We start from the raw sequence: 25746 nt of genomic DNA, 5'->3' as shown, positions 1-25746 counted from the left end.
CGTGACCTGGTTCATAGGTTGACGCTCGACCTCTGAGCCACGCCAGCCGGGCTCAGCAACATTCCCCCCCCACCCCCCTTGTTGTCCTATGATCTGAAGCATCTCCTGCAGCCTGACCAATGAGGCCGCTGAAAAAGCCGCTCAGGAGAGCCACACCTGTAAGCAATCAGAACCTGAGCACCAAACCCTGGAGCTCTGGACACTCTTGGCCGGGACAGAATGGAGCGCGTCCATAAGTCAGGAGGGGAGGAGGCCCACACTGTTCCTTTTGGCAGGTGAAGTCGAAAACCGCCATTGCCCAAATGACAGCAGCACTGAAGGCTCAGAACCTCGAGCTTCCAAGTGCAGCGAGATGGAGGTTTTGCTCGCTCCGCCTGCGTTGGAAAGCCTGGCTCCGAAGGCAGGTTGCTGACCCATCCTGTGCACATGCGAAGGAAATGATTTCATAGCTTTGGGATTTCACCACTGCAGAGGGGGCAGGGGGCCAATTCCGTTGAAACAAAGGGACAGTAATCACTCTTGCCAGAAAAGCAGTTTAAATCAGAGGTGTCTCTTTATAGCCTCAGAGAATTTCAGGATGTTTCTCAGTTCATTTCAGTGTCTTTAGACAATGGACACAATCCAGACAGGCCACTTCGGTTTTATTGGAGTGAATTCTGGAACCCAAGAAGTGAAAAAAAAAAAAAAGCAAAAACCCAAAACCTTGCTATAATGCAGCCAGGTTTCTTTTACGGTGCAAGTGGAAGGGAGTGCAGGAATCAAGTGCTCAAACTTCCAAGTGTTGTCCATTACAAACTTCAGCCTTGATAACCTTATTAACTGATAAAAGTTCTCCATAGGTATGGCCAGCTGATCACACTTCCACCCCAGTTTAATCCTGAACAGCATGCTTCGGTGTCTGGATAGAGCATTTGCTGTGTTTGAGTTAAAAGTCTGGTAGCAAGCCTTGCCTGATTACCTAAGGTCCTGCTTTGAGGCTGTGCCTCCCTGGTTCACCATCACAGCCCCAGTTCCTCGGGCATAAATATATATATAATAAGTAAATCCTGATGACTAGGTTTGTTATGAATCCATAAAACTAGTTGTTTCTCAAGAGCAGGGTTTTAAACTTAGGTCTGTGATACCGTGGAATTCATTCAACAAATTTTTACTGAGCAACTATTTTGTGCCGGACACTACTAGGCCCAGAGAGTCAAGACAGATAAGGCCTCTACTCCCCAGCAGGTCACATTCTGCTAGTGGACAGGGAGGTTGGCGGGGTGTGTGTGTGTGATACAGACATTACACTTCAAATAAACAGGAAAGAAAAACAGTAGGTATTGAAAGAGGCATTAATATAGGGTAACATGGTACAGAATAACCATGGCTGGCCACTTTAATTTGGATGATCAGAGAGGGCCTCTCTGAGAAGGTGACAAGTTGAGATCGCAGTGATGGGAAGCTGAGAGCTGCAAGACAGTCAAGGAAAGATCTGGTAAAAGAGTACACCAAGCCCGACTGGCATGGCTCACTGGCTGAGCATCGGCCTATGAACCAGGAGGTCACGGTTCGAATCCCGGTCAGGGCCCATGCCCGGGTTGCGGGCTCGAACCCCAGTGGTGGCTGTGCAGGAGGCAGCCAATCAATGATTCTCTCTCATTAGTGATGTTTTTATCTCTTCCTCCCTCTCCCTGTCTGAAATCAATAAAAAAAATACATATTTTTTAAAAAAGAGTACACGAAAAAGAAGCAAGTAAGTCAAAGGCCCAAGATGGAGTTTTTATATGTTCAGAAGACCAGTGTGAAAGCAAGAGCAGGGTTTCGATGAAGTTGGAGAAATGGGCAAGGCCAGTTCATGTGGGCCTTGCTAATGAATTTGGATTTTATGTTACCATTATTTTTTTACAAATTTATCTTTATTGATTTTTAGAGAGAGAGGAAGGGAGAGGGATAGAGAGATAGAAACATCGAAGAGAGAGAAACATCATCGATTGGCTGTCTCCTGCACGCCCCTGCTGGGGATCGAGCCTGCAACCTGGGCATGTGCCCTAACTGGTAATCAAACCGGTGACCTCTTGGTTCCTGGGTGGACGCTCACTAGCTGAGCCACACCAGCTGGGCTGGGTTTTATATTATTGAGGCATTAGGAAGCCTTTGGAAGGGGCTAATCAATGGAGCAACATGACCTATGCTAGTGGTCGGCAAACTGCGGCTCGGCAAACCGCGGCTCGCGAGCCGCATGCGGCTCTTTGGCCCCTTGAGTGTGGCTCTTCACAAAATACCGGCTCTTCCACAAAATACCGACTTCTGCGCATGGACCATGAAGTTTCAATCGCACTGTACGTGCGCGCCCGCATGTGGTATTTTGTGGAAGAGCCTCACTCAAGGGGCCAAAGAGCCGCATGTGGCTCGCGAGCCACGGTTTGCCGACCACGGACTATGCTGTTGAAAGGTATCTGACTTCTCTATTGAGAATGAATTTATGGGGGAGTTGGGAGTGAATGGGCAAATGAGAAGCAGGTTCAATTACCCATGTGCAACAGAACTTGCAAATGGTTTGGATGTGGAAAGGGGGAGCAATGATCACGCCAAGGTTTGGATTTCGAACATGGATGAATGGTGGCACCATTGGCTGAGATATTGTTGGAAGGCTTGAAGGAGGAGTAGGCTGAAGGGGCATGAGATCAAGGGTTTAGTTTGGGGCATGTTAACTTTGAGAGGCCACTTAAGATGTAAGTGGAGCCGAAACCGGTTTGGCTCAGTGGATAGAGCGTCGGCCTGCGGACTGAAGGGTCCCAGGTTCGATTCCGGTCAAGGGCATGTGCCTGGGTTGCGGGCATATCCCCAGTGGGAGATGTGCAGGAGGCAGCTGATCGATGTTTCTCTCTCATCGATGTTTCTAACTCTCTATCTCTCTCCCTTTCTCTCTGTAAAAAATCAATAAAATATATTTTAAAAAAAAAGATGTAAGTGGAGATGTCAGATGGGTGGTTCTATGTGTCTGAAGTTTCTGGGAAAGATCTGGGTTGGAAACATGATTTTGTCAATCATAATCAAATAGATTGACAGTTAAGGATTTGATGAGGCCATTAAGCGAGTTCAATAAGGAAAGGCAGTCCAGAACTCTGTGTGTATATGTGTGTGTGTGTATGTGTGCTTGTGTGCATGCACATGTTTCTGATGAGAGATGGTCTGTGTATTTCATTATGTTCACTAAGCGGTTCACAGCCCACCAAAGGTTAGGAATTCACTGCTGAAATGGTGCACCTTGAGATCGTGGTTTAGAGTTATATGTATTATATTACTTCCTCCACCCCCCCCATCCTTGGCCTGAAAATGGGGCTGCCTTTATGCATGACAGTCTGCAGAGATGCATGTTAAAATGCACATTCCTGGGCCCCAAATCAGGCCTGATAAATTAGGCTACCTAGAAGTGAGGTTCAGGGGTGTGCATTTTTAGCAGCTCCCTGGATAATTCTGTTCATTTCTCCCCCAGCTCTTTCTTTCTGTGCTTCAGGTTCACTTAACCCCTCTTCAGTGTCTAATATGTTCTTATGCCCATGCAGTGATTTTTTATTTCAGTTCAGATATTATATTTTTTTACTTCCACAAGTTCCATTTTGTTCTTGTCTAGCTCTTCCAATTCTCTCCTAATTATGTACATGTTTTCCTTTAAATCTCAAACATACAATAGCTGTTTTAAAATTCTTGTCTGCTGCGCTAGCTGGTTTGGCTCAGTGGATAGAGCATCAGCCTGTGGACTCAAGGGTCACGGGTTTGATTCTAGTCAAGGGCTCATGCCTGGGGTTGCAGGCTCGATCCCCAGTGTGGGGCCTGCAGGAGGCAGCCAATCAATGATTCTCTCTCATCATTGATGTTTTCCATCTCTCTCTCCCTCCCCCTCTCCCTCCCTCTGAAATCAATAAAAATAAATAAAATTTGTGTCTGCTAATTCCATCATCTCTGTCATTTTTAGGTCTCTGTCTATTGACTGTTGTTTCTCCTGATTATGAGCCACATTTCCCTGCCTCTTTACAGTTTTAGCAATATTTTTGGGGTGTTTTACATTGTCAATATTATACTGTTATATGTCTGGACTTTGTTATCTCCCATTAAAAAGATTTAAACTGCCCTAACCGGTTTGGCTCAGTGGATAGAGCGTCGGCCTGCGGACTGAAGGGTCCCAGGTTTGATTCCAGTCAAGGGCATGTAGCTTGGTTTCGGGCACATCCCCAGTAGGAGATGTGCAGGAGGCAGCTGATCGATGTTTCTCTCTCATCGTTGTTTCTAACTCTCTATCCCTCTCCCTTCCTCTGTAACAAAATCAATAAAAAATATATTTTTTAAAAAATTAAAAAAAAAGATTTAAACTATGTTTAGTAACTTTAGGATCAGCTCAGTCACTCCAAGGCTGCTTTTTAAGCTTTCTTAGGGTTGGTCTAGAGTAGCCATACTCTAGGGCTAGTTCAGAGTCTCTGCTGAATGTCCCAGATTTCTTCTCGCTAGCTGGTCAGAACTCTCCCAGCCCTGTGTGAGCTCCAGCAGTTATTCAATTTGAGTCTTCAGTAGTTGCTTGTTTGTTTTTTTAAATTATTTTTTAAATTACACTTCAGTAGTTGCTTGATTTTTTAAGTTACGTTTAAAATTATCGATAGTATTACAGAGGTCTCCCATTTTCTCCCTTTTTTTTGTTAATATATTTTATTGATTTCTTACAGAGAGGAAGGGAGAGGGATAGAGAGTTAGAAACATCGATGAGAGAGAAACATCAATCAGCTGCCTCCTGCACACCCCCTGAGGATGTGCCCACAACCCAGGTACATGCCCTTGACCGGAATCGAACCTGGGACCTTTCAGTCCGCAGGCCGACGCTCTATCCACTGAGCCAAACCGGTTTCGGCCCATTTTCTCCCTTTTTTGCCACCCACCACCCAACCCCCGTCCCACCCCAGGGCTTCCCCATGCTATTGTCTGTGTCCATGGGTCATGTTTTTCAGTTAATCTCTGCCTGTTCCCTCCCACCCCACCCCACCCCACCCCAGTAGTTGTTTTTGGATTCCCTTCATGGGGTTTCACCCTACAAGGGCATGTTACTATTCAGCCAAAGTCTCTCATGGGGGAATTCCTATGTAGATTTCGGGAGCTCTTGCTTTAAATAGCTCCCTCCTTTCTAGTATTTTGTTTGACAGATTTCAGCCGCTTCAACTATCCAGAATTCTGATCTCTGTCTTCTACACTCGGCAAGACTGCCACGCTCCGTTTGGGATGCTCTCCTGGCACTACAGTCTTGAAATGTGACTACAGCTGAAAGCCAGGATGGTCATAGGGGCTTCCCCCTCTTTTTTTTAAAAAAATCTATTTTTTAATTAATTTCAGAGAGGAAGGAAGAGGGAGAGAGAGATAGAAACATCAATGATGTAAGAGAAGCATTGATTGGCTGCCTCCTGCATGCTCTCCACTGGGGATCGAGCCCGCAATCTGGACATGTGCCGTTGTCCAGAATCGAACCTGGGACCATTTAGTCCACAGGTTGACACTCTATCCACTGAGCCAAATCGGCTAGGGCAGGCTTCCCCTCTTTTATTTCTCTTCTTATTCCTACCACAGCCCTGCGCTGACTGCCGCCCAGTGTCTGAAAATAGTTGTTTTATAAATTTGGTCTAGTTTTTATTTTTTGTTTGTTTTGTTTTAAATTTATTTTTATTGATTTCAGAGAGGAAGGGGGAGGGAGAGAGAAATAGAAACATCAATGATGAGCAAGAATCATTGATCGTCTGCCTCCTGCACACCCACTACTGGGGATCAAGCCCGCAACCCAGGCATGTGCCCTTGACCGGAATCAAACCCGGGACCCTTCAGTCCGCGGACCAATGCTCTATCCACTGAGCCAAACCGGCTAGGGCTGGTGGGCCACTCTTGATCAAGAAAATGGTGAAATCGCCGAAACCGGTTTGGCTCAGTGGCTAGAGCGTCGGCCTGCGGACTGAAAGGTCCCAGGTTCGATTCCGGTCAAGGGCATGTACCTGGGTTGCAGGCACATCCCCAGTGGGAGATGTGCAGGAGGCAGCTGATCGATGTTTCTAACTCTATCTCTCTCTCCCTTCCTCTCTGTAAAAAAATCAATAAAATATATTTTAAAAAAAAAAGAAAATGGTGAAATCTGCAAGTTGGATTGGTTTAAGAGAAGGACAACACATACCTTTTACTGTCAGGAGGATGGCATTCAGTTATTCCTCTAAGAATTCCATAAAAAACAAACCTATATATACCTTCCTTGGAGGAGTTTTTATTTTAGAAAGGAGCAGGAATACCTCGCCACGAGGTTGCAGGATATTGCAGGTTTTTGTTGTTGGAGATGAGACTGGTGGGTGATAATGACTCAGCTTGGTGGCTGTGGCAGGGAAACTGAGCTTCCGATGGTCAGAGCTGGAAAAGCCCTCGGAGTCCATCAGTGCCCCATGAGGAAACGGACAGAAGCAGCTTCTGCCGGGCAGCGGTGCCTTGTGCCCTGGGGGCCAACAATCCAATTGTCATTTTATAACTTGCTTTCAAATCAATAACGTTTTGCTATCCATTCTCACTAGTTCACTGCAATGACACCAAAAGGGAGGCTGGACAAGGTTTATTATCTTCATTTACAAATGGCAGGATTGTTATTTGGAACAGCAGTCAAGTTAATTGTTCAAGGTCACCCCGGAAGTCTAAAGTAGAATCTGCCCGCCTGGCGTGGCTCAGTGGTTGAGCATCGACCTATGAACCAGGAGGTCTTGGTTCTATTCCTGGTCAAGAGCACATGCCTGGGTTTTGGGCTCCATCCCCAGTCAGGGGCATGCAGGAGGCAGCCGATCAATGATTCTCTCTCATCATGGATGTTTCTCTCTCTCCCTCTCCCTTCCTCTCTCTGGAATCAATAAAAACATATTTAAAAAATCGCCCTGACCGGTTTGGCTTAGTGGATCAGTGGATAGAGCGTCGGCCTGCGGACTCAAAGGTCCCAGGTTCGACTCCGGTCAAGGGCATGTACCTGGGTTGCGGGCACATCCCCAGTGGGGGGTGTGCAGGAGGCAGGTGGTCGATGTTTCTCTCTCATCGATGTTTCTAACTCTCTCTCCCTCTCCCTTCCTCTCTGTAAAAAACCAATAAAATATATTAAAAAATAAATAAAGAAATGAAGTAGAATCAAAATTCAAATGCAGGTCTCCTGACTTTCCATTCAGCCCCCGCCCCCCCCCCCCCCCCTTGTATTCTTTCTCTGAGTCATAACTGTGGGCGCTTGTTTGCACGCGGATTCTGCTTTCTAGATCCTCTTGGCCCAGGATATGCTCATCTTCGCAGTCTCTCCTGAACTGTTGACCTCACCCTTTTCCATCTTGGCTTCCCAAGCTGCTCTTCAGCGGCCCAGCAGCGGAGGCCCAAGGGGAGAAGGTGGAGTCCGTGCAGCTGTGGAAGCCTGCAGTCCTGCACTTGTAAAATGTAAACATCTCCCGGGCAGAAGACCGCAGCTCTCAGGTCCTCGCGCCCTCTGTGAGTTTACCGATCCCCTGATGACCCAGCACCCTTCTTTTGTGCACACTGCGTGGCACATAGTGCACACTCAGTAACTGCGGTTTGTTTCTTTAAAATCCTCACCAGAGGCTATTTTCCCATTGATTTTTAGAGAGAGTGGAAGGGAGGTAGAGAGCCAGAGAGAGAGACACATTGATGTGAGAGAGACACATCGATTGGTTGCCTCCCACACGCATTGAGCCTGCAGCCGAGGTATGCACCCTTGACTGGAATCGAATCCGGAACGTTCAGTCTGCAAGCCGATGCTCTATCCACTGAGCCAAACAGGCTAGGACTCAGAAACTGTTTATTGAATGAATCCATGAATATATCCTCTCCGGAGGAATTGTTTTGAAATCCCTTTTATGCCCTAGCCAGTTTGGTTTAGTGGATAGAGCATCAGCCTGCAGACTGACAGGTCCCAGGTTCAATTCCTTGTCAGGGCATGTGCCCGGATTGTGGGCTTGATCCCCAGGGTGGGCTGTGCAAGAGGCAGCCAATCAATGATTCTCTCTCCCTTTCCTTTCCTCTCTGAAAGCAATAAAAATATATAAAAAAAAAATCCTTTTTATCATAAAAGAAAATATAGATAGGACAAACCACACTTTAAAAATGTATGGCTGCCCTAGCCGGTTTGGCTCAGTGGATAGAGCATCGGCCTGCGGACTGAAGGGTCCCAGGTTCGATTCTGGTCAAGGGCATGTGCCTTGGTTGTGGGCACATCCCCATTGGGAGGTGTGCAGGAGGCAGCTGGTCGATGTTTCTCTCTCATTGATGTTTCTAGCTCTCTATCCCTCACCCTTCCTCTCTGTAAAAAATCAATAAAATATATTAAAAAACATAAAAATAAAAATGTATGGCTCAGCAAATGACTATTGGGTGAGCCCCCTTGGAAGCAGCAACCATTTGAAAAATAACTTTGCCACCCACTACCGAAGCCCCTCCATGTGCCCCATCTCCATCACAACCTCCTCCTTCTCCCCATAACTGTTATTCCCAACACATAAAAATCTCTTTGCATTTTTATGTTTTTATCACTCAAATGGGCATCGTCTATACACTATAATTTATCTAGAGGACATGGAAAAATTTTTAAATATATTCTTATTGATTTTAGAAAGGAAGGGAGAGGGAGAGGGAAATAGAAACATCAATGATGAGAGAGAATCTTTGTTCAGCTGCCTCCTGCACGCCCCCCACTGGGGATCGAGCCCATGTCCCGGGCATGTGCCCTGATGGGAATGGAGCCGTGACCTCCTGGTTCATAGGTCAGTGCCGGCCGGGCCACACAGAAACATTTTTGTTACATCATTTAAGTGTCAAGCAATCCATAGATTTCCCACTTCTTGTCCTTTTTCTTATTATTTATCTGCTGAAGAACCTGGGCCTTTGGCCTGCAGAATTTCCCTCAATCTGGCTTTTGCCTCATGCCAGGCTGTTGAAGGTACAAAGTGTCTCCTTGTTTCTCTTCCTGGGTTGGCCACTGTTGATGCTTAGTATTTATACCTATTCATTCACTGTCCATAACAAAATGGCGGTACTCTAGTTCTACTATTTGTTTCCATTATTAGAAGACATTTATAAGGTATTTCCTGCCCTGACCGGTTTGGCTCAGTGGATAGAGCGTCGGCCTGCAAACTGAAAGGTCCCAGGTTCGATTCCGGTCAAGGGCATGTACCTTGGTTATGGGCACATCCCCAGTGGGAGGTGTGCAGCAGGCAGCTGATTGATGTTTCTAACTCTACCCCTCTCCCTTCCTCTCTGTATAAAATCAATAAAATATATTTTTTTAAAAAAGAAGCTATTTCCCTTCATCTGCTCAGTGGGATGGCTTATCTGGGAAAGGCAGGCTAATGCTCACTTCTTGCCCCTTACTTAGCAGTTTGCAAGATAATGAAGTGGTCCCCTCACCACCTCTGACGATGACAAGTTCTTTTTTTCTTTTGTAATATCATGAGAACTCAAGGATTTAAACATATTTGTTGATTTTTAAGCCACTATCATCATACTTATTAAAGCTCAAATTGTCTTTGGCCAGTGGGAACTTCTTCAGGTCAGCTCCTCTGTCCTTTTGATGTGACTCTTCTTTTTATTTTATTATTATTATTTATTTTATTTTTATTTTTTAAAATTTCTTTATTGATTAAGGTATTACACATGTGTCCTTATCCCCACATTACTCCCCATCCCCCCACTCATGCCCTCACCCCCCTGGTGTCTGTGTCCATTGGTTAGGCCTATATGCTTGCATACAAGTCCTTTGGTTGATCTCTCCCCTTTACCCCCACCCTCCCCTGCCTTCCCTCTGAGGTTTGACAGTCTGATTGATGCTTCACTGTTTCTGTTTTTCTTCATCAGTTTATGTTGTTCATTATATTCCATAAATGAGTGAGATCGTGTGATATCTTTCTCTGACTGGCTTATTTCACTTAGCATAATGCTCTCCAGTTCCATCCATGCCGTTGCAAATGGTAAGAATCCCTTCTTTTTTACAGCAGCATAGTATTCCATCGTGTAGATGTACCACAGTTTTCTAATCCACTCATCTGCTGATGGGCATGTAGGCTGTTTCCAGATTTTAGCTATGGTGAATTGTGCTGCTATGAACATAGGGGTGCATATATCCTTTCTGATTGGTGTTTCTGGTTTCTTGGGATATATTCCTAGAAGTGGGATCACTGGGTCAAATGGGAATTCCATTTTTACCTTTTTGAGGAAACTCCATACTGTCTTCCATAGTGGCTGCACCAGTCTGCATTCCCACCAGCAGTGCACGAGGGTTCCTTTTTCTCCACATCCTCTCCAGCACTTGTCGTTTGTTGATTTGTTGATGATAGCCAGTCTGACAGGTGTGAGATGGTACTGCATTGTTTTGATTTGCATCTCTTGGATAATTAGTGATTTTGAGCATGTTTTCATATGTCTCTTGGCCTTCCTTCTGTCTTCTTTCGAAAAGTATCTATTTAGGTCTGTTGCCCATTTTTTGATTGGGTTGTTTATCTTCCTTTTGTTAAGTAGTATGTCTTCTTTTTTTAAAAAAAAATACTAGAGGCCTGATGCACAAAATTTGTGCATGCGGGTGGGGGGTGGGGGGCGGTCCCCTCAGCCTGGCAATCGGACGACCCTCTCACAATCCAGGACCCCTTGCTCCTTACTGCCTGCCTGCTCGCTCCTTACCACTTGGCTTGCCGCTCCTTAATGCTGCCATGGAGGCAGGAGAGGCACCCGCCACTGCCACTGCGCTTGCCAGCCATGAGCCCAGCTTCTGGCTGAGTGGCACTCCCACTGTGGGAGCACACTGACCACTAGGGCGCTTTTCCTGTGTTGAGCGTCTGCCCCCTGGTGGTCAGTGTGTGTCATAGCGACCAGTCGTGCTGGTTGTTCTGTCGTAACAGTTGCCTGGGCCTATGTATGTGTGTGTGTGTGTATATATATTATATATATATATATTTTATATATATATATATATATATTATTGATTTCAGAGAGGAATGGGAGAGGGAGAGAGAGAGAAACATCAGTGATGAGAATCATTGATTGGCTGCCTCCTGCACAACCCCACACTGGGGATCCAGCCTGCAACCTGGGCACATGCCCCGACCAGGAATCAAACCAGTGACCTTTTGGTTCATGGCTCAACCACTGAGCCACACCTGCCAGGCTTGATGTGACTCTTCTTTGATAACTTCCTGTGGCACTGTTTCATTGGCAAGAGCTTCATTTTGGCATGGATGACTGCTTTCAGGGGCCCTTGTCACATGTCTCTCACTTCCAGAAGCTGATAAGCCCGATGGGACAGGACTGGGGGTACCCTCTGCCTCCACTTACTTAACAGAGAGTTCCAAGAATGCATCATTTCTGCTTTTGCGTAATTACAACTCTTAGGTAGAGATTTAAAAACCTGAGGGAGAGCATGCTGATGCGTTTTGCCTGATTTAGCATGAACATTATGCCGCATCCTACTCAGGTGACTGGTGTGACAGTTCTTTTTCCTTTCTGCTCTGCTTGCCTCCCGGCTCTACTGAACTCCCTGCACTTACAGCCGCTCTGCCCTCAGCCCCTTTTTCAGTCTTAACTCAGCCATCGTTTCCTCTGGAAGCTTTCCTAGACCCACCGATCTGATAGCGATGCCTCTCTGTGTGTTGCCATAGCATTTTGGCTTTCCCTATCGTAGCGCTTATCTCACTGACTGCAATTGTCTGTTTATCCATCTGCCCACTTCCCCTGCTGCCCACAAGGCTGTGACAGGGCCTGTGGCTTGCTCACCTCCGTTTGCTCAGCCTCTGCACCGTGTCCAGCATGTTAGTGGCCTAGTTACAGGTGCTTGTTGAATGAATGAGTGAAAACCAGACTTGTCCATGTCATTCTCCTCTTTGCATGCCCACCTCTCCTGGTTGACACCCCTATGAATCCACCCATTTCATATTTCTTCTTTTTTAAATCTATTTTTAATTGGTTTCAGAGAGGAAGGGAGAAAGAGAGAGAGAGAGAGAGAGAGAGAGAGAGAGAGAGAGAGAGAGAGACAGAGAGAGAAACATCAATGATGAGAGAATCATGGATCGGCTGCCTCCTGCACGCCCCACAGTAGGGATCCAGCCCACAACCCAGGCATGTGCCCCTGACCAGGAATCGAACTGTGGCCTCCTGGTTCATAGGTTGATGCTCAACCACTGAGCTACACCGGCCAGGCCCATTTCATAGTTCTAACCCCCTCCTCTTCACGTATCCCTACCAAAGTGGCCTTGGGGAAGTTTGGGGTAGCCCAGGCTCCCCATGAAAACTTTCCTTAGCAGGCATATGTGCCATTCTTTCGTCCCCAAGGCGCCTTCTTTGGGCCCACATTGTCACAGGGAAGACCATCTTCACAGGGGACACCAGGACAAGGCCTTCTGCTCCTGTTTACCTCAGGCACTGCCCACCTGTCTCGTCTCCCTCACTCCAAACCTCACAGGGACTCTGACGCTCCTTTCCTCCACTCCATTCAATGCCATGTTTTTGGTACAGGGATTTAGTGTAGCATTCATTTTGCTCTCCCTCCTGGATTACTCCCAGGAGCATACACACATACTGTTATTCCTCCCATTTCCAAAACAAGAACTGCCCTAGCTGGTTTGGCTCAGTGGATAGAGCATCAGCCCGAGGACTGAAGAGTCCTGGGTTCGATTCTGGTCAAGGGCACTTACCTTCATTGCAGGCTCAATCCCTAGGGAGCCAACCAATCGATGTGTGTCTCTCACATCGACGTGTCTCTCCCTCTGTCTCTCCTCCTCCCTTCCACGCTCTCTCTCTCAAAAAAAAAAAAAATCAATGGAAAAATATACTTGGTTGAAGATGAACAAAAATCAATTTTTTTTAAAAAAAAATTGAAACAAAACAAATAAAAGAACTTTATCACACTGCTTTGTCTGTCTTCTGAGTGGCCAAGCACCTCCTCAGAGCTTTATACTGTCCATCATGGCAGAACCAAGCCAGGCCTCACCTGCCAGGCACTGCTTTCCCCTCCCTGGCCCAACCCGACATGGAACAACCCAACTGCCCTCCTTCTGATGGGCGCCCCCTGCCACAGGCTCAAAAGGGCTTTTTATTCTGAGGCATAACTGCAGGTACTTTGTGCCCATGGGCCTTCCCCTCGTGGGTGCTTTATCAGATTCTCTGCTGCCTCAGATCTTGTTTCCTGGGCAGGGAGGGAGCTGAGAATACTCCACACGGTGGCTTTTTCTTTCCCCCTGGTCTCTTGGTCAAAGCTGGTGGGCTTATAAATGTGTCAGGCATCAGCTAGAGATATAAAGGACTTCCTGTCCCAGTGGTCACCATGCCTCCTGGCAGAACCCCGCACTTCCTGCTGTCACACATACCACTGCACAGAAGCGCAAACCACAGAGCATAAATCTCTCCACTTGCATTTGCCAACTGCAACATCGGGCCCCTCCAATGGAAGAAAGCCCTGCTGTCGGCCCGTCGGCCCATCAGCCCGTTACCCTGGTCTGTGCCCCATTCTCTCCCACAGAGAGCAAGCCACGTGCTGGCCACAGGCTGGCCAGGTGGCAGCCACTGGGCAAAGGGCACCTAACAGAAAAGATAAGGGACTCGAGGAACATCCTCACTTCTTTCTCCCTGCCTCCAGGAGACAGCACGGAAGTTTACAGATACTGAGGACTCCTCAGAATGGTGTGGCTATGGCCCTCTCCAGTTTGGCTCAGTGGATAGAGCATTGGCCTGCAGACCCAAGGGTCCCGGGTTTGATTCCTGGTCGGGGCAGGTGCAGGAGGCAGCCAATCGATGTGTTTCTCTTCCCTCTCTCTTCCACTCGCTAAAAAAATCAATGGAAAAATATCCTTGGGTGAGGATTAACAACAACAACAAAATTAGTATGGCTATGGTCACTTGCAAATACCTCTTTCCCCAGGCCTCATACCCCAAGAGGTAGCTATCTATTTATCCGTTGGAATTTGCACATCTTCTTGGGACTGTCTGCAGCAAACATTCTAGGTCAAGGGTGAGTGGGGGGCCAAGGAGGCTTAAGTTCCTCCTCAGTAGCTCCAGTGGCATGCAAAACAGTCTGCCATTCTCTCAGTGCTGGTTTCTTTGCAGCATCATTCTCCCCCCCCCCCAATATTTTTATTAATTTTTTTTTTAGGAAGGGAGAGGGGGAGAGAGAAACATTGATGCGAGAGCAAAGCATCAATTGGCCGCCTCCTGCACACCCCCTACCAGGGATCGAGCCCACAACCCGAGCTTGTGCCTTGACTGGTAATGGAACCAGCAATCTTTTTTTTTTTTTTTTTATTGCTTAAAGTATTACAAAGGGTATTACATATGTGTCCTTTTTTTCCCCCCGCCCTTGCTTAAAAAATATATATATATTTCTTTATTGATTTCAGAGAGGAAGGAAGGAGGGAGAGAAAGATAGAAACATCAATGATGAGAGAGAATCATTGATCTGCTGCCTCCTGCATGCTCCCTACTGGGATCAAGCCCACAACCCGGGCATGTACCCTTGGTCAGAATTGAATCTGGGACCCTTCAATCTGCAGGCCTACGCTCTGTCCATCGAGCCAAACTGGTTAGGGTGAACCAGCAACCTTTTGATGCATGGGGTTGACGTCTAACCAACTGAACCACACTGGCCAGGGCCCTTTTTTGAGCACGTACTAAGCTTTGCCGGATCATCTTATCTCAAGATGGACCCTTTCTAAGATTTTTATTGCACGAAGGAAAGTTCCTTTCGATTGTTACAGTGGTTCTCAACAGGGCACTGATAGTTTCAAGCCAGACAATTCCTGACTCCCGGCCTTTATGACAAGCAAAACTCATATGTTTGCAGATGTCCTGTGGTGCATGTCAGTCTGTGGTTGAGAGACACTGTGATTTAGGTGCGGGGCGTGGGGGGGAAATGCTTGTGTCTTCCATGTTTTATTTTTTAATATATTTTATTGATTTTTTTTACAGAGAGGAAGGGAGCGGGATAGAGAGTTAGAAATATCGATGAGAGAAAAACATCGATCAGCTGCCTCCTACACACCCCCTACTGGGGATGTGCCCACAACCAAGGTACATGCCCTTGACTGGAATCCAACCTGGGACCCTTCAGTCTGCAGGCTGACGCTCTATCCATTGAGCCAAACGGGTTAGGGCATGTCTTCCATGTTTAAAAAATAATTCCTTGGCCCCAGAGATCTCCCCTTTATAGTCAGACATCCGAAAGAATTGGCTGCACACCCTCTCTACTTTTTTACTTCACATTCATTACTGACCCATTGACCCTCACTTGAGTTCAAACCCTTTCCTCACAGCACCGTAGTTGTGTGACCTTAGGCACATTAGTTCATCTCTCAAATTTCTCAGACATAACCCGGACATAAAATGGGAATATCTCCTATAGTACAGTTTTGGAGATTAAAGCGGTTGTGGTAAAAGACTTAGAACATGGTTTTCTCACATACGCAATCTAACTAGCCACATGTTCCTTAATTCTCTTAGAACTCTTTGTATTTTAATCATCTTGGGGGATGTTACAGAAAGATAACCATCAACTTCAGATAATGGTAATCCTTTCTCCTTTCCAATGTGTATGATTTTTTTGATTGAGCAATTCTTTAGAAGTTATATAACAATGTCAGATAATACTGACAATGACGAGCACTCATGATTTGCATGTGATTTTAATGTATGATATTGGCTTTGGGGTTGAGATAGAGCAGGGGTGGGCAACCTTTTTGTGAGTGCGTGCCAAAACCAGCAAAATCTCTGACTCAGAGTTCTTCTGTGTGCCAACCCTAATTTTTTGAGAACATGTTACGCCTACTTGATATCTCTTAAGGTGTACGTATGTGAAGAACCTTGAAGAAATAATAAAATTCATTCGAGTGACAAAAACACAGTATATGATGACAAAAAATACATTTACTTTTTAATGTATACATGTACACTGATAGTCCAACAGAAAACTTGATGACTCCGTTTGATATTATCAGTGGGACTTTTGCTGCTGCATCATTGATGACAGAGATTTTACATCAGGTTTATATTTCGTGACCTTCAGAGATATGCGCAAGCTACTATTCTCATCCGTCAGGCTACTCCTATTACGAGACTTAACAAAATTCATCACTGAGAACAGAGATTCACAAGTGTATGTGGATGAAACCAAAACACTGGTCGGATCTAGGAAGGCAGGGAGAGTTAAGGCAGAGGCATAGAAATTGCTCTTCCCTTCTCTTGTCAATCCATGTCTATGGTCTTTAAGATAACTTGTTATGTAAAATTATTTATTTATCTAAGATGCACCTACACTGAATTTATCTGAAAAATAAAAAAGCCGATATTAAGAACAAAATTGTAAATGGAAGATTATAAGAGAGGGTTTCGCGTGCCAGCAAAAGTTACTGGTGTGCCATGTTTGGCATGCGTGCCAGGGGTTGCCCACCCCTGAGATGGAGGATGATAAGAAAGTTTCCTTTTTGTTCTTCATTAATAAGGTGTTTTGGGGCATGAGCATAAATACATTTATATCACATGCCTTTGCTGCATTGATTGTATAATTCTGGTCCTTCAACCTGTGGGTGTGAATCCTATTACTACACTCCCCCAAATGACCCATCCTATCATTATTGAATAAAGCAGACTTGAGACCTAGCCGGTTTGGCTCGGTGGATAGAACATGGGCCCGAAGACTGAAAGGTCATGGGTTTGATTCCGGTCAAGGGCTTGTACCTCCATTGAAAGCTCAATCCCCCAATCCCCTCAGGGTCCGTGCAGGAGGCAACCAATGTGTCTCTCTCACATCGATGTTTCTTTAAAAAAATTTTTTTAATTGATTTCAGAGAGGAAAGGAGGGAGAGAGATAGAAACATCAATGATGAGAGAGAATCATTGATGGCTGCCTCCTGCACATCCCCTACTAGGGATCGAGCCTGCAACCCGGGCATGTGCCCTTAACTGGAATTGAACCCGGGACCCTTCAGCCCGCAGGCCGCTTTATCCACTGAGCCAAACTGGCTAGGGCCCACATCGATGTTTCTCTCTCTGTGTCTCTCCCACTCCCTTCCACTCTCTCTAAAAAGCAATGGGAAAATATCTACAGGTGATGATTAGCAACAACAAGAGAATAAAGCAGACTTGAAGATGGCGCACTAGTTACCCCTTGAATCCAAACAGGGTGGACTTCGCGTTGCATTGTTCGAATGGCTGACTTCCTTTTGCTGTCCTTGCCATGAAATAGGTTCTTGGCAGAGGGAGCAGCAAGGGCAATTGGTCCAGTAACTCCTTGTTGACTTGCCTCTCTGCAGGCCTGGCGCAAGCGCTGGTTTGTCCTCCGGCGGGGCCGCATGTGTGGCAACCCCGACGTGTTGGAGTACTACAGGAACAAACACTCGAGCAAGCCCATTCGTGTGATAGACCTCAGCGAGTGTGCGGTGTGGAAGCATGCGGGCCCTGGCTTCGTGCGGAAGGAGTTCCAGAACAACTTCGTGTTCATCGTGAAGACTACTTCGCGTACGTTCTATCTGGTGGCCAAGACCGAGGAAGAAATGCATGTGTGGGTACACAGCATCAGCCAAGTCTGCAACCTCGGCCACCTGGAGGATGGTGCAGGTGAGAGCAGAGTCCGGGTTCCTGGTGCTGAAGGGGTGGCCGGCTAATTTATATCAGAACTGTTGCCACCCACCAAGTACAGTACCAGAAATGTCTCCCTTCCACCTGATTTTTTAAAATATATTTTTATTGATTTCAGAGAGGAAGGGAGAGGGAGAGCTAGAAACAACGATGAGAGAGAATCATGGATCGGCTGCCTCCTGCACGCCCCACATTGGGGATCAAGCCCGCAACCCGGACATGTGCCCTGACCGGGAATCGAACTGTGACCTCCAGGTTCATGGGTCAGCGCTCAACCACTGAGCCACACCGGCCGGGCTCACCTGATTTTAACTTCAGGTCCAAATGTACCACACACTGAGCATTATGGACAACTTCAATGGCTTCGAAGCCGCTCTGCGCCTTTGCTCCCATAAGCCACAGAGAATGCATTCAGTGAAAGTAAAACGAGGGTGAGGACGTCCTGTAGGGCGCTGACTTTCCCTGTGCTGCAGCTGCTGCTGATTCTTTAGAAATATAAGTACCACCATCTTTCAGAAACTTTTGGAATTCCTGTTGCCAAAAGATTTTCTGTTGCCTATTGTACTGCTTAGGGCTAGATGGTAGAAAGGCAGAACTTGGCTACTTATCATAGGCAGGGGAAGACTTCTCATATCTCCAGTTGGCTCAAGGTCTGTGCAAGGGAAATTTGTCCCACGTTAATTCTGGGCCATTTCTGGACAGTGGGAGCAAATGACCCAGAAGGCTCTTTCTCCTTCTCTCTTTATTCTCTAATGGTCTCTTAGACACACACACACTCACACACTCACTGCCCTTTCTATGTAATATATACTCTCTTACACACACACACACACACACACACACTCACACACTCACTGCCCTTTCTATGTAATATATGCTCTCTTACACACACACACACACACACACACACTCACTGCCCTTTCTCTGTAATATATGCTCTCTTACACACACACACACACACACACACACACACACACACACACACTCACACTCTGCCCTTTCTATGTAATATATCAAGTGGAATGCACCTAGGATTATAATTCACTCCCCTTTATGGGTTTTGTGTCGAGCAGCATGCCCTGACCCTCAAACCATCTGATTTCTTTAAAAAAATATTTGTATTGATTTCAGAGAGGAAGGGAGAGGCAGAGAGAGATAGAAACATCCATGATGAGAGAGAATGATCGATTGGCTGCCTCCTGCAAGTCCCACACTGGGGATTGATCCCACAACCCGGGCATGTGCCCTGACTGGGAATCAAACTGTGACCTCCTAGTTTATAGGTTGACGCTCAACCACTGAGCACACTGGCCAGGCCCATCTGATTTCTTGTACCCTTAGTCTGGTAGACAACAACCTTACTCCTAAAACTTGCTCAACAGTTGCTTCAACATTTCCACTGTCACCTTGTGCTTAGTATCGGCCGCTGAAGTACCTATATTCAACGCTAGGTGGCGGTGGTGTATCTGCAACATGCATGTGAAAGTGTTTCTTCAGGACCAAGTCTCCCCCCCTCTTTTTTTTTTTTTTTTTTTTTTACATATTTTTATTGATTTCAGAGAGGAAGGGAGAGGCAGAGAGAGATAGAAACATCCATGATGAGAGAGAATCATGGATCGGCTGCCTCTTCCACGCCCCACACTGGGGTTCAAGCCTGCAACCTGGGCATCACGTGCCCTTGACCGGAATGGAACCCAGGATCCTTCAGTCCACAGGTTGATGCTCTAGCCACTGAGCCAAACCAGCTAGGGCCTTTTTTTTTCATTAACCAGGGAAGCTTATTAAGTGAGGCTATTCAGGAACATTGTTGAGCTTCGACAGCACTCAGATAAAAGGAAATGAAGTGACGGCGAGCTCTTTATCCTTGCTGCAACAGATGAAGCTTATTAGCGAGTGGCAGTGAATGCGCCCTGGCTGGACTCTCACGTGGCGAGCAAGCAGACTCCCTCCAGCCCTGTCGCTCACTCTTCTCCACCCTACCTTCAGCCCAAACTACTAGTAGATAGATATTTGTGTGTCACATTATGTGTTTCCTCTCTCTCTTTCCTCATCCAGGAGTTATCCTAAAACAGAGAAACATAACATGTGTCCTAATATTCAAAGAGGAACAGGAATGAGGAAGGCCCCAGGCAGGAAATGGAAAGCTCTGGCACCGAAGTTGGAGGAAGCCAGAAACCCCCTCTGACCTCTTTTATTCCCTGTGTCTCCCCTGCGTTTTTAGAAGGATGTAAGGGCAGAGTCCTCTTCATGGGAGAACCACACCCAGAGGGCTCTCTGTGGCTTTTCACACATAGTGTTTGCTTCTGTCTCCGGCGGCACAGGCAGTCAGCACATTGTGCAGACTGGCCTGGAGCTCCGTTAAATGCTTTTGCACATCAGCTCGTCTGATCCTAGACCCCTTCTGCATCTCCACTGTACAGAGAAGGAGACTCAGAGCAGGAAGCTAACTTGCCCACGTTCACAACAGCTAGACAGTAGAGCCTGGACTTGAACCCGGGCAGTTCTGAGTCAGTCTGCGCCCAGAGTTCTGAACTCCTGCCAACTTGGTTCAAAGGGGGAAATAAAAGCAGGCTTTTCGTTGGGAGTTTCTGAATGGTATGCTCCTTGAGAAATGTGGGCTTCGCTAACCATCACAACACCCCATTTTTCCCTTCCTTTTCCTTCTACGTCATTAACACTCTATCATCAACAGTGTTCTTTATTTATGTGTCACTTGTCTGTCTCCTGGGGTGGACAGTAAGGGCAGAGCTTTTGTCTCAGCTGTACTGGCAGAGTTAAAACGGATCTGGGCCCATATTAGGTGCAAAGTAGGTGTTCTATATACAGGGGTGGGCAAAACTAGTTTAAAGTTGTTTGCATGGAAAATACATAAGAATAAATAATAAGGCAAGAATAAACTTGCCCAGCCGGCGTGGCTCAGTGGTTGAGCATCAACCTATGAACCAGGAGGTTATGGTTTGATTCTCGGTCAGGGCACATGCCAGGTTGTGCGCTCCATCCCCAGTGTGGAGCGTGAAGGAGGCAGCTGATCAGTGATTCTCTCTCATCATTGATGTTTCTTTCTCTCTCACTCTTCCTCTCCCTTCTTGTCTGAAATCATTAACAAATATATTTTAAAAAAGAATAAACTGCCAAAACCGGTTTGGCTCAGTGGATAGAGCGTCGGCCTGCGGACTGAAAGGTCCCAGGTTCGATTCCGGTCAAGGGCATGTACCTTGGTTGCGGGCATATCCCCAGTAGGGGGTGTGCAGGAGGCAGCTGATCGATGTTTCTCTGTCATCGATGTTTCTAACTCTATCTCTCTCCCTTCCTCTCTGTAAAAAATCAATAAAAATATATTAAAAAAAATAAAGAATAAACTAAGTTTTGCGTATTCACTACTGTAAATCTACTTTTGCCTATTCCTATAGACAGACATTTATCTATATATGTGTACATATATACACACGTAGAAATGCATATGTAAGTACATACATATGTATCTGACATGCATAAATATATATGTATATATATATGTGTGTGTATATATATATGTATATTTTTTGAGTGAATAAACAGTGATGCAGGCCTGAGGCTGACGGCCATAAAGAAGCTGTGTGTAGACTATTTAACTGCAGATTTTTATACCATGAATGCTTGGGGTGGGTTTTTTTTTGTTGTTTTTTTTTTTTACTCTTAATTGATTCAACACTTCACTCTTGGAACACTGGCCCTCTTTCCCAGACATTGTTTATAGCTTGGGGAAATGGTCTCCTCCATCAGTACAAACACCAGCTGTGATTTGCATCTTCTATTTGGCTTCTTTAGATGCTGTTTGAGAAATTGCAAGTGAGTGTTATAGCCATTCCTAACCGCTAACCTGGGAAATGATTCCTCCAGCAGATTCCGTGGAGAGCCTCGCTCACACGCCCTCCTCCCTCCAGCCATCCCCTGCCAGCTTCCTTCACACCGCCCATGCTGTCAGCTCCCCCTTGCCAAGAGATGACCCAAACTCTAATACCATAGCCACTGAGGAAACCAGAAGTGAGTCAGAGTTGCTCTTCCTTCCTGATTATCTGATTCTGTCCAACTGTGAGAGTGGAAGACTGCACCACGCCAGGTATGCTCATGCGCCGGACTCTCTGAGCCAGGCCTCTCCCACGCACTCTCCTCTGTTTCCAGAGCCCACGCTACCTCCTCTTGCAGGGCCTGTCACTGAGATGTGCTCAGTGCGCCTGCCCCAGTCAGCCTGTTTAGCTGTAGCAGCTCCTAGAGCAGCGGTTCTCAACCTGTGGGTCGCGACCCCTTTTGGGGGTCGAACGACCCTTTCACAGGGGTCGCCTAAGACCATCGGAAAACACATATATAATTACACATTGTTTTTGTGATTAATCACTACGCTTTAATGATGTTCAATGTGTAACAATGAAAATACATCCTGCATATCAGATATTTACATTGCAATTCATAGCAGTAGCAAAATGACAGTTATGAAGTAGCAACGAAAATAATTTATGGTTGGGGGTCACCACAACATGAGGAACTGTATTAAAGGGTCGCGGCATTAGGAAGGTTGAGAACCACTGTCCTAGAGGATGTATCTGCCCGTGCTTCTCTTCCTGTGACTGACAAGGTGGGGCCAGATCATTGTCAACCGCTATGAAGGGTGAAGCATGCGTTATACTCAACAAAATGAGTCATGGATTTCAGCGTTGTGGCTTTCACTTCTAACCTTGCATTTTCATATGAAAAAAAACACACAAAACGACCAGCTATTTTTTTTCTGCATCCAGGGGTAGGTGTGGCTGAGGGTTGTAGAGGGAATACAGCTACAGAAGTCAAATAAAAGTTGATCGTTGAGGATCGGGAGTGAGGCCCCCTGGGTTTTGTGGTGGGTGGATGGCTTTCTCCTTCAGACTTCTGCCAACTCTGTATCAGCAGTGTCGCTGTGGGACCAACTACAGTGGCCAGGCACCTGCTCCATTGCAGTCAAATGTCCATGCTTTTCTTCCCTCAGTTTACCCACCAGATGTGACAGCTGGTCAAACTCAGAGCGTTCCTTGGAACAGACTTCATTCGATGATGTTTTTGTTGACGGCCTGCAGGCGCTGCCCTACGTTAACTTGGTCCACCCCTCAGTCCAGAGGAATGGGTCTCAGGAGGCACCTCCCACAAGGCCTCAGGCTGCCCTGACCTGGAGCAGAGATATCAATGGGCCCGCCAGGAACCACTTTTCCTCACCATTGCTGGAAACATCCTTAAACCCCACCCTTCAGGTAGATAAGAACCAACGCTCCTTACCCTTCGGGGTAAAAGAACTAGACATTGTGTCCAACACGCCACCTCCCCGCCCCCCTAAGCCAATTCATCTCTCTGAACGGCGCCAAGAGGAGCAGTTACTGTGGAGTGGGCACACCAGCATCAGAAAGCCAGAATTCACTGCGGCACCAAGAAGGATCTCCCTTTCGGGTTTAGATAACGTGAGAACCTGGAAAGGTAAGTGTTGGATGCAAATACTGAGGTACAGAGAGAAGCCTGGCTCCTCTTTTTCTTTATAATATTTGTATTGATTTCAGAGAGGAAGGGAGAGGGAGAGGAAGAGATAGAAACATCAATGATGAGAGAATCATCGATCAGCTGCCTCCTGCACGCCCCACACTGGGGATATAACCTGCAACCCGGGCATGTGCCCTGACCGGGAATCGAACCATGACCTCCTGGTGTGTGGAACTACGCTCAACCACTGAGCCACACCGGACGGGCACGGTTTTCTTTATATTGGTATTATTTGGTGACATCAATAGGGATCTGGTCATGGAAAGGGAGTTAGGGGACTGTGTTCACATATTCTTTATCAACAACATCCATAATAATTTCTAGGATTTAAGTACTTTATGTGTTCGAGGTACGGTACTAAGTTCTTCATGTGCACTAACGCATCTAACGTTTCCAGCAGTCCTATGCAATAGATTCTATTATTGGTCTTATTTTACAGATTACAAAATTGAGACACAGACAGGTTAAGTAACTTATCCAGTGTCACACAGCTAATAAGTGGTGGGAGTAGAGATTTTAAACTATACAGTATGACTGCAGAACAGCTTTTACGGCCGGTACTTCTGCAGCCTTGAAGACATAGAAGCATGCATACATACATACATACATGTGCATATATAATACATATTCTTAATTCCATCCATCTCCATCACATCTTTCGGAGACGGGAGTTATTCTCTCACTTTAAGACGATGTTGACTCCGGTTTATTTCTCAGAGACAACCTGACCTTTGACATCTCCAAGTTCTCGGGGAACACTTTGCTCTGGTCCACATGTGCTAAAAGCGCTTGCCTCACTTGCCACCAGCAGTCAGCATTGTTGGCCATTCTCTCCTTCCTTAGGCCGGAAGGCCCTGCCCCTGACTTTGCTCATTACCCTGCGATTGCACCGTCAGGATGAGCCACTGTTCATCTTCCTGCTCTTTGAATATTGGGATCCTCTGGGTTTTATACTTAACATTTGCAACCTAGAGAATCTCATCTACTCTTATGGTTTTGGTTGACATCTTTAAGCTGCTAATTCCCAAAAATTGTATCTCATTAGAGTCGAAATTTGTGCAAGGGGCTCGACCCTCGCAGCCCGGCTTTGTCCAGAAGGTTGTCCGGATGGTCATCTGGACAATTGTTCTGCTGTTTGGTCTAATTAGCATATTAGCTCTTTATTATAGGATTAGAGTCTAGACCAGCCGTGGGCAAACTACGGCCCGCGGGCCGGATCCGGCCCGTTTGAAATGAATAAAACTAAAAAAAAAAAAAAAAAAAAAAAAAAGACCGTACCCTTTTATGTAATGATGTTTACTTTGAATTTATATGAGTTCACACAAACACTCCATCCATGCTTTTGTTCCGGCCCTCCGGTCCAGTTTAAGAACCCATTGTGGCCCTCGAGTCAAAAAGTTTGCCCACCCCTGGTCTAGACCAAGAGTGGCAAACATCCGGCCCAAGGGCCGTATAAGGCCTGAGAAATCATTTGGTCTTGCCCTGCCAAGGCATTAGTGGTGAGTTCGTTAAATGTTTGACTAAATATAGCAGGCTCATTTTTAAGTTGATAATTTTGTATGGCCAGGAATGATGCTATAAATATCCAAATGCCTTACACTTACAAACATTTATATATACTTACAAACATTTAAAATATATTTCTATTAAATAATGGTGATGGGTATAAGTTCTTGTTTTGTTCTTCTTTTTTTTTTTAATATATTTTATTGATTTTTTACAGAGAGGAAGGGAGAGAGATAGACCGCCAGAAACAATGATGAGAGAGAAACATCAACCAGCTGCCTCCTGCACATCTCCTACTGGGGATATGCCCGCAACCCAGGCACATGCCCCTGACTGGAATCGAACCCGGGACCTTTCAGTCCGCAGGCCGACACTCTATCCACTGAGCCAAACTGGTTTCGGCTCTTGTTTTGTTCTTAATGTTCTTTCCTAGCACAATAAAAAGTCAGCAACGCCATGTTGATCACTAACTTCATTTTTTTATCTTTTAATTTTTTAAAAAATTTTTGCTTATTTTTAAACTTTATTTTATTTTTATGGACATCTCTTTCAGTTTAACTATTATTCTAAATTTTTATGTCACACCCATCTGACAAGTTTCTAATTTGGTCCTAATTCGATTTTCCTCTCTCTCCATGCCTGTACTCGAGTAGCTGACTATGGCTGCACAAAATCACGGTCACCGATTCATGGTCACAGATCTCAAACGAGCCCCCAATGCTGCTGGCTAATGCTGTCACTTCTCTGTTCACCCTACTCTCCTGATAAATACCAGGCACGTCTCACACCTTCTCTCCTCTCCTCAAACCTCCAGTCTGTCTCCACCATCTCTAAGCTCAGAAAATTGATGTAAGAAATACAACCAGCATTTGTTAATGATGTGCCACACCTCTTCCTAACTCACAGAGACAACTAACGCTATCATACACAAACTTCTTCAAAATCTGGCCTGATTTCCATCTGTTCTGACTGCCCAACAAGACTTGCTAGCAAGCCTTGTGTATAGAAACTGTTACGCTTTTCTGCCTCTTGGGAGCTGAGTCCAGGGTCCCACAGTGCATAGGCTCT

At 46.0% G+C, this 25746-nt stretch overlaps 1 protein-coding gene across 1 annotated transcript in view; it reads left to right on the top strand.

Annotated features, from left to right (window-relative positions):
- Positions 1-25746, top strand: part of GAB3 (GRB2 associated binding protein 3) — a gene marked incomplete at its 3' end in the record, with an annotated part of 76406 nt that overhangs the window by 38910 nt on the left and 11750 nt on the right. The window contains exons 2-4 of the mRNA XM_081081840.1: positions 17313-17616; positions 21520-21736; positions 22634-23112. Coding sequence (XP_080937966.1) covers positions 17313-17616; positions 21520-21736; positions 22634-23112 — 1000 coding nt within the window. The remainder of the gene's footprint in view (positions 1-17312; positions 17617-21519; positions 21737-22633; positions 23113-25746) is intronic.

Source organism: Myotis nattereri (assembly GCF_964212035.1).
Source record: "Myotis nattereri genome assembly, chromosome: X".
Taxonomy (NCBI): domain Eukaryota; kingdom Metazoa; phylum Chordata; class Mammalia; order Chiroptera; family Vespertilionidae; genus Myotis; species Myotis nattereri.
This window is presented reverse-complemented; position numbering and strand designations above follow the sequence as displayed.